Source organism: Oculina patagonica, chromosome 6, assembly GCF_052425735.1.
Source record: "Oculina patagonica isolate OP01 chromosome 6, crgOcupat, whole genome shotgun sequence".
Lineage (NCBI taxonomy): Eukaryota > Metazoa > Cnidaria > Anthozoa > Scleractinia > Oculinidae > Oculina > Oculina patagonica.
Window position 1 is genome coordinate 37,236,771 of NC_135763.1, and position 8,842 is coordinate 37,245,612.

Sequence of the window (8,842 nt, forward strand, 5' to 3'; positions counted from 1 at the left end):
TTTAGAAAAGAAGGATTTTAACGCGCCTAGTTGCCTATGTGCAGGTTCTGCAAAACCGATTGTGTGACCCGTGATTAGATGTTTATTTTGCAGTGAAAAGGTCTTGAAAATTAGTTTGTAGAAATAATAGAAAGACAAGAGTCAGCTAAATTAGAATAAATTGACTTTTTTTAAAACATTTTTTCTTTCATTCTGCAGCAGCAGATGAATTTTTAAAAACCAAGCGTAAGCTGAAGCGAGCAGGGGGCGAGAAGCAATACGCAAACGTCGAAGAAAATTGAATAATTAAGACCAAAAAATACCGGTTCAACGAAAAGTTATAAAGCAGAAAGGTTTTTCGTTTCACATGCAATAGCCTATGGGGGTGAAATACGAACTACACATGTTGGAGCCGTAAACAAACAATTTGGGATGCATCACCTACCGCGTACTCGAGGTGAGTCTAGAGCGATCAAACTAAGATACTTAAAGCAAGAATCAGTCTACGTTGAAGGACGAGGGAAAAACGCGTTAAACACAAGTGGCCGAGAACTGGACCCGGCGATGGGCCCCAACTGACTGACACATGAAATGCATTGAAAGTAAAGTTAAGAAAGGTACGTATTACGCAAGCTAACTATAGAGGGGGTGATCGGGAGCCGACTCCGCCGACAGGAGTGTCGAGAGAGAGAAGAAGTGGCGGGAAGAAGGAGAAAAAGATCGCGAGGGAAGGAGGGAAAAAAAAGGGGCGAACGCAGCGCAAAAAAAGGGGTGCCCGAGACGGCACGGCCTCGATTATAATCGGTAATACCATCGATAGTATCGCGACCGCCGGCGGGAAGGTACTGTAGCACAGTATCAATAACTCAAAAGGAGGAACTTTTGTAGCTCTGAACAAGAAGATAAAATGATAAAAACCGGGGCGCGCGGGGCGGGAGCGCGGACACCGAGACCGGCGGCGGAGAACGGCCCGGACGTCGAGGGCAGCACGACCGGAGTAAAAGCGCCGAACTACGGACGAGCAAAACTCCGGCTAGCTGAGCACCGCCTAACAAGCCCCCCACTAACAAACACAGTATCGGGCCGCAGAAACAACAGCAAGTAAATAAAGGTGAGCTAACGACTCCTACGTTCGTCTTATAGAAATTTTAAATTCGTTTCCCTTATTCTTCTCTTCTTTCTATTTTTTTTAGAATATTATAAGAGAGAAAAGTGACTAGAGGCGTGTCGCGTAGTCCACGTTTTTAGTCCAGTCAGTCTACAAGTTGGCCCCCATTTGCATAGCAAGAAAAGTATATATTAAGAAACAAGGCATTTTTTTTTGATAATTTGGAAATATTCTAACAGTTTAGACAGAATCCATCAGGAATTTGAGTAACATTAATTTTAGTTACGCAAAAATTGAGCACCAGAATAATTTAAATCCTTGTGTTCTTTCATACCTTGTTAAAGGCTTGAATGTGATAACACCAACATAACACCAACAACAGTTCTTTATCAGTGGGGATTGAGTGAAGAAAAAAATGGAAACTCATCACACAGTTGACCCCCATGCAAAAACACTCCAGGATGTCACGGGGTTTTGGTGTCCGTCTGCCAATTTCTAACTTCAAATTCCATTTAAATTCACATTAATTATTTTAATTTTCTTTTTTAAATTTTACTAATTTTTTAAAAAAAACTATCACCTGCCAAACATCCCCAAAAATCACTCAAAAAATTACAAAATACCGAATACATAGATACATGGGATGAGTGAAGTTTCCTTGGATTCTTGAAACACAAAAGATTTTCCGTATAAGGTGGCTGAATATAGTTTTAGTATTTCCAGTTTTATTTGTTCAGGATAAAAGCCTTCATAATTGCTATTACAGTAATGGTATGAAACAAATTTCAATCTCATCAAAATTGTGATCATTTTTTGACAATGTAGTTCCCCGGTAAAGGTTGTAGTACTGTCCCATCAAAGTGCAATGCCTGGAAAATACCGAAAAGCACACGACCTTCAGGTGAAACCGCACCTTACAGTATTACCAATACACTGCACTTTGCTAAGTCTTAAAACTTTACATTGTCTAGTCGTCTACTTCAATCGTTTATTTGTATTGTGTGAGATACATTTATAAATTGAAACCATCATGTCATTAAGTAATAATCAATCTCGACAACGTTCTAGATATTATATTATGCACACTAATACAGCTCATGCAAGCCCTGTGACTTACACAAACACAGTCGGACTGAGTGTACTTAAGTAACTGCTTCGTGGTTTCTGCTGTACTGAACCCTGCCTTTCAAGGCAAAGCGCCCGATTTTAAGCTTCTCGAGCTTCTCAATGTTCTTGTTACGTACAGTAGACAGCATCGCAAAAACCCAAAAGACGCTATTCTTTGTCGTTTTGAGCTACAAGGACGACAAGGCACAATGATTGAGGTAACTTTACGTTTATTTTGAACATAAATGTGATAATTACTCGCTATAGTTCATCTTATAGGAACGTTTGAACGTTTCCCATACATTCCTTTATAATTTTGAAACATCAACAGTCGCTCCACATGATTATCTGGGTTCCGATGGGGAGGGGGTATTCCTATGTGAAAGGTGTGGGGATGCTCAAGTTCAGCGCGAAACTTTAAGGTTTTTACTCAGGTATCGTTTGGGGCTGCACAGAAAAAAGTAACAAAAACGCTGTGGTACTGTACTGCTTGTCTAATATAACTCGATCAGGCATGGTAGATGTGGTCTTCACTGGGAGTTAAGACGAGCATCCCCTTCCCCATTAACACGAGAGCCTCCCCCCGTGTTAAGAATACCCCCAACAGGAATTCTCAATAGGTACCATTGAAGTCCATCTTGTGTTCTTTAGGGACGCACTGTGGTCCAGTAGGTGTACCATACCGCTCCACCTTCTGTCCGCTGAACTTCGCGTCTGTCGGCGTAATCAAGATGGCGTTAGTAGATCCCATAGAAGGGTCCTCATCAAAGTAGTTGAAAGGTCTGATGAAGAAGTTGACGGAGTTCGCAGCTGTGGCTGTGTTTGGCAAGTCTTCTGAGTGAGGCACGTGCATCGCACCGATAGTTACCCAGGCAACAAGGTCCTCGTTTAATATGGAGTCGTTATCCATAAGATACTTACGGAAGTCAACCTGCGCGAAAACGAAATATATAGAGCAAAATAACTAATTTACAATACGTCAGCGGCGAAATATATATCAGGCGTTTAGATTGGCACCACATTGACGGATAAATAGGTCCTTGTGAATCACCTCCACCTACTTAAAGGGGGTTTGTGGTAAACCGTATAATTCCCCCCACCCCTTGCCGCTTATAAGCCCCCTGGTTATGAGGTCCATCTACCTGGAAACAAAAAACACCTCCCGAAATAAGACCCCTCAACCGGATAAAGTCCCCCTCTGCTGGATGACAGTGCTAAACAGGGCCAAATGCTGCTTTATTATTTTTTTCGATCACCACTTCCGTGGCTCATTTCGAAATTGTTTTTTATTCCCCTTCAGCCCCCCCCCCCCCACTCATAAGCCTCTCCGTTTATAAATGCACTATAAGGTGAGGATAATGGAGGTGCTAGACAAAGAGGAGGGAGTGGGGGAGGGTGAAGATAGGCTACTTTCTCGCCCCAAGGGGGGAGTGAAGGAAAGCTCTGGCTCTTTCTTGCAGGCATTGGCTGGTATTTTTCGAACACTTGTGTCCATGTAGATTCGCAGCCGCTATAACTAAAATAAACTTCCAAAATCTAACCTGTGGATCAGTAGGTGCGTTTTGGTTGTAGATAGAACTGCTCTGGGTCTCATTTGCTTTGTATTTAGTGACGGCCATTTGGTACAGGGACCAGCTCAACATGGGCGTGATCATCCAATCTTCCGGGTACAATTGTTTCAACATGGCGTCCAGCTGTATGCGATATCCCTTCTTCACACCCATCCTGTTCTTCTGCGCATCATTGAAGAAGTTCAGATACTTGGGATGGTCGAAGTTAAACTTATACGCGGCTTCCAACTCGTTTTTTTTCACGCTACGCTTTAAAACTTTCTGAACACGTCGTCTGTTGGGGAACCAGCGCTCGGTGATGTTCTCGATTCCAATTTCAATCGTCTCGTAGGAATTCTTTCGTCCACCGACGTCCAAGTCAACTTTATAATTGATAAGGTGATCATGTGTACCGCTGGTGAGATGTTCGTGCAGTGGATATGCGTATGGACTCATATTAGAGTCGTAAAATGCACTCCAGAGGTACCCAGAAGGAGACATTTTGACTTCTATGACGCCGTTCTGGTAAAATATGAAGTCAAATACGTAATCATAGTTGTACACCGTCGCAATTGTACGTAGAACTAACACCTGATTGGTCATTCCTCCGTAGAACTTGTATCCATTCACGAAGTTGTTATCGTAATGTCGACGGAGTGGTATCCCAGTGTTCAGTTCAAACACGCATACCGCGTTCCGAAAGGTCTTCGGTCCACCAAGCCCGATCATGTGCACCAGATCAAAGAAGGTAGCGGTGCCCGGGCAATCCACCCCACGAACCATCTCATAGCTACTTTTACCCATTCCCCACGATCCGTCAAGGAAGTTATTCCACGAGGGGCTTGGGTAATAGCCTGTGTATGTAGCAGCCGCCTCCTGAAGACTCAGCTCATATACAATTCTGTCTCCGTTGAACCGGATGTCGTAGATCTGCATACCACTGTTTGAGTCCATTCTGAAATCAAATGACCACGACATGTAGCTTACATGACGCCCCTTCACAGTGTACCGCGTGCCATCTGGCTCGTATTGCTCAGGGCCTCTCATTGGTTCAGACGGCTGGGGAGTACCTCGACGCTCATAGCTCGAGAACAACGTGGCGTTTCCTTTTGGCGCGGGTATCTTGATTTTTTCTATCGTATTGTTATCGTATTTAGCCACTAACTCATCCACGGTGTCAAAAGTTTGATTGTTATAGAGAACTTTGAGGATTTTCCACTTTGAAACCACCGCTCCTCCGTGATCTACGAGGAACATCAGGTTTAAGGGAGAATAAAAATCAGCAGGGAAGCCCGTGCGAATGAAAAATAGCCAAGTGTAGCGATCTTTTGCGGTGAATCCCATTGGAGATGTTTGGAGAAACCACAGACACTTATTTGTACACCCGAAGAAAGTGTAGCCATCATAACTCTCGTACAACAGCTTGTATAGCTTTTGCGAAGCTTGCCAAACGATAGCCGCAAATCCCTTGTTCTCTACAGTGATATCAAAAGGCCGGGCATTGAATGGGACGGTGTCTTTCTGCCCACCAGGGACTGTTCTTACCTTGTAACTGGTGGGGTTTGAGGCGGGGCTGACTATGTATTCCCTCACCACTGGAGGGTCGGTAGCACCATGAAATATTACCGCGATAGCTTTTCGCTCAGGCTTGGGACCATCTTTGTCCAGGAATTCCAGGACCTCATCTTTGGGTGGTGGTAAAAACTGTATCAAATATATGTAGTTGGTGTCCACATTAGCATCTTTATATTTCGTGAGGTTCAGTTCAGGTTGCTTCAGCAGATAATCTCGGACGGCGGTGATCTCGTCGACTGTCAGGTCATCAAAAACACCAGCAGACTTGGGTGGTTCATTTGAACTGGACATTCCTTCTGCACACGACTCCACGCTGACAGCTTCATGGGAGCCGTTGTCTGGGTGTTCTTCGCTTTTCACTTGCTTTGTTGCTACCACTATCAAAGCGATTAACAATGCTATGCTGATAATAATGAACACAACAGCAATAATCATCCATACGCGTGCCATACGCGCGTTGTTGGTAGTCGTCTTTTTCACCATGGGCTCACTGGTCTCCATTATCAAGAAAATCCTACACAAGAAAAGGGCAGTCAAGAAAACAAAATTAACTTTAACGATAATGAAGCATATGAATCAATCGTATATATCAGTGACGGCGGAGCTTTTCCAAGTGGGGGGGGGGGGGGCGACTAGTGACTTGAAGTGGGGGGACTAAAGACTCTTCTCTTAGTAAGTCTTTTTTTTTGGAAATTTGGGGGGCTAAAGCCTCCCCAGTCCCCCCGGCTCCGCCGTCCCTGTATATAAAACGCGGATAACAAGTGTAATTAGAAGAAATGCCGCTCCTCGCACTTGCGTTTATGCTTAGTCCAGTCCCTAAACTCTCCCTTCCGCGCTCCATATGGGGACTGTACCTAGGCGCGGGAAACCTTTCTCTTTTCGCTCCTGGGTTCAGCCCCTATAATAATTTTAGCGCGCGGAAGGGAGAGTTCCGGAACTGGATGAGTTTATGCTCGGAAGCTATGAATCCTTACAGTCAGTTCTGAGTTCATGTGCTCCGCATGAAAGTAACGTGAAAAAGGAAATTCTATTGGTGGCAAATGTTTCCTTTTGTGAAGAAAAATGTAAATTCCGTCGCAAGAGTGTAGGATAAAGAAGAAGTCTGAGTACATGAACAAGCTCTCGATCGCACAAAAAACAGAGTAAATATTATCCGTTTTCTGAAAAACATTATCTTCCAACCTGAAAACGAAAATTGGCAGTTGAGGACTTAAAAAATACCTTAGCTAATCCCGGATTAACAGGACTCTTATCTTCTGTCTTGTCATGAAAAATGCAAATTTGAAAAGAAAGTAAACTACGAGCAATGCTCAGCTAAGTCAAGGTATTGTTATAATCCGCTTCGATAGACCTCCTCGATGGGTGGTTTACGTGGGCACAACCTTTACATGAAAACAATCTTAAATTTCGGAGAACATTTAGTGAATGTCGACATTTTTTTACGTCTGATTCTTATCGTGCACTATTCAGACCTATTCACATTTACATGTCACGCCACGGGCAGCCTTGAAACATGCTAACTCGATGCTAACCGTGTTTAAACAAATAACTTCATCTTTACTATGTGGTACCTTTTAATTTCAAAATAATAGTGAACTATGTATAACGGTGGGGGGACGTCAAATGTTTTAACGAATTACCAAAAAAAAAAACTTAGTAGTCGAGAATTAGAAAATTCGGACATTTGAATTTTCAATTCAATATGCTTGGGTGACGCAGCCTCCAAGGGAACAACAAGAGGTATTTGCATTTGCTTGTTATCAAGTGATAAACATCAGGAAAAATCGCAAAATCTTTGCTAGCTAGAAGGGTTTATCGAGACCATTTCGCTATTTTTCGCAACAAATTTCCAGCTGAAGGCATTTTTTAGTTGGTCAGACCACTAATTTCAGCCAAAACAATGTACGTTCCGTGATAATGAGCCAAATGCTAACTTCCATCATAATGCACAAGAATGTTCTCACGCTTTGCACTGCGATAAAAATATGAACTGCCGATGACTGTGGAAGTAAAATCTTGTCTGCATTGCACACATCGAGTTTCCTTGTAATCAATGGAATAAACTGGACCGTTGTAGTGAGTTAAGCCGTAATAAATATAGTTTGGAGAATAGTTTCATACTGCATCGTTATCACAGGGGAGGTAATTCTGCGAGCCTGCAAACCCGAGCCTCTTTTTTGCGAGCAGCGAGTCTCTTTTTGCGAGCAGCGTGTCTTTTTTTGCGAGCCTCGAAAGTTTACCGCCAAAATTAATGATGCCCTATGCATTATAGTCTATACTCTATAGTTACCCTTCAAAATGTTCAACTGTGAGCCGAAATATGGAAGGGTTTAATTTCTTACCTGTTGGCGAAGAGTCCGTGTGTATTAAAAAACAGTAGTCGCGGTGATGTCACAAATTGTCTCTCCAAACTCTATGTATAGTTCCTGTTGTTTTAAGGAAAATACACTTTGAAGGATAACTTTTAAGACTGCAGAGATTATGTTGATAAAAAGTAAATATCAATCGTGTAGGGCTGAGGTTAAATTATGGCCTCGCTCTTGCCATGCATCATTGACCTTTCGTCACGCTTTCTGTGAGTGTATTAAAATATCATTCTTACAAAAAGAGCCAGACCATATCCGGGGACCAGGCCAGGCCATTTTACGATTTAACCCTTTCACTCCCACCAGTGCACAGGGGGTTCAGGTATCATGCTCATTTTTGAGAGATAAATCAGAGGTACACCACAAAACTTGCAAATTTCTCAAAAATCAGGCAATTTCATATTAAGCAGTACAAAAAAAGTTTATTCTACAAAGGCATATCTTTCTTTTCATGGTAAATTCAAATCCAAAGAAGTCAAAAGAATTGTAAAAATTAAATCATAAAATCAGTGTTTTGAATAAATTGTGCAGTAACAGCACAGTTGCCTCAGGGGGGGGGGGGGTGAGCTCTTTGGTGTGCTCGTTGGTCTTTCTTTCTTTTTAACCTCAGGGAAAAAAAGGAAGAAAAAGCGTGAACACGGTTAGTCTGTAAACGTAGACAGGTCTCTGGCTAAAGAGAGCGCGAGAAAGAGACTGATGAAATCTTAAAGAGCACGAGACTCAAGAGACTGAGTACGAGAACGACTTTTCAAACTGGATTTCACAGCAATCTCACACCGCTAGTCTCATTTTCAGCTGGTTAGAAACAGGGAAAAGTAATGGTTCCAACTGGATTGAAATTCGAAAGTCGTACTCGATCTCGTCCTCGATCTCGTACTCGTACTCGTACTCTGATCTGAATGCCCCTAACATAACGCGCGCGACGCCCACGCAAGGCTAACGCGAGGTCAAGCGATCACAGGGAGCCCATAAAGCGGCGTGACTGTTTATATGTTGGAAATATAAAGAAATTATGGGGATTTTAAGGTTTAAGAAAAAAAACCTTTCGAAAAAAAAAAAAAATTTTTTATAAAATTTTTTTTTGTTTTTATCCACCCAAACCCCCAAGCGATCAGCGCGAGTGGTCTTGGTTCAAGGTCTTGGTACTGGGTACTACT

At 42.6% G+C, this 8,842-nt stretch overlaps 1 protein-coding gene across 1 annotated transcript; it reads right to left on the minus strand.

Annotated features, from left to right (window-relative positions):
* Positions 1-2,392: 2,392 nt before the first annotated feature.
* Positions 2,393-7,844, minus strand: LOC144657654 (diamine oxidase [copper-containing]-like). Its single transcript, XM_078518008.1, has 3 exons — positions 7,662-7,844; positions 3,736-5,833; positions 2,393-3,125 (listed from the first exon to the last, which is right to left on the minus strand). Exons 2-3 carry the CDS (start codon positions 5,818-5,820, stop codon positions 2,808-2,810), a joined length of 2,403 nt encoding a protein of 800 aa, XP_078374134.1. The 5' UTR covers positions 5,821-5,833; positions 7,662-7,844; the 3' UTR covers positions 2,393-2,807.
* Between the last annotated feature and the right edge of the window lie 998 nt (positions 7,845-8,842).

Excerpts from the sequence above, each read along its gene's own strand:
- LOC144657654 (XM_078518008.1), bottom strand. The coding sequence starts at position 5,820 with ATGGAGACCAGTGAGCCCATGGTGAAAAAGACGACTACCAACAACGCG. Across the intron at positions 3,126-3,735 it reads ACGCACCTACTGATCCACAG|GTTGACTTCCGTAAGTATCT; the intron begins GTTAGATTTTGG and ends GTTTTCGCGCAG.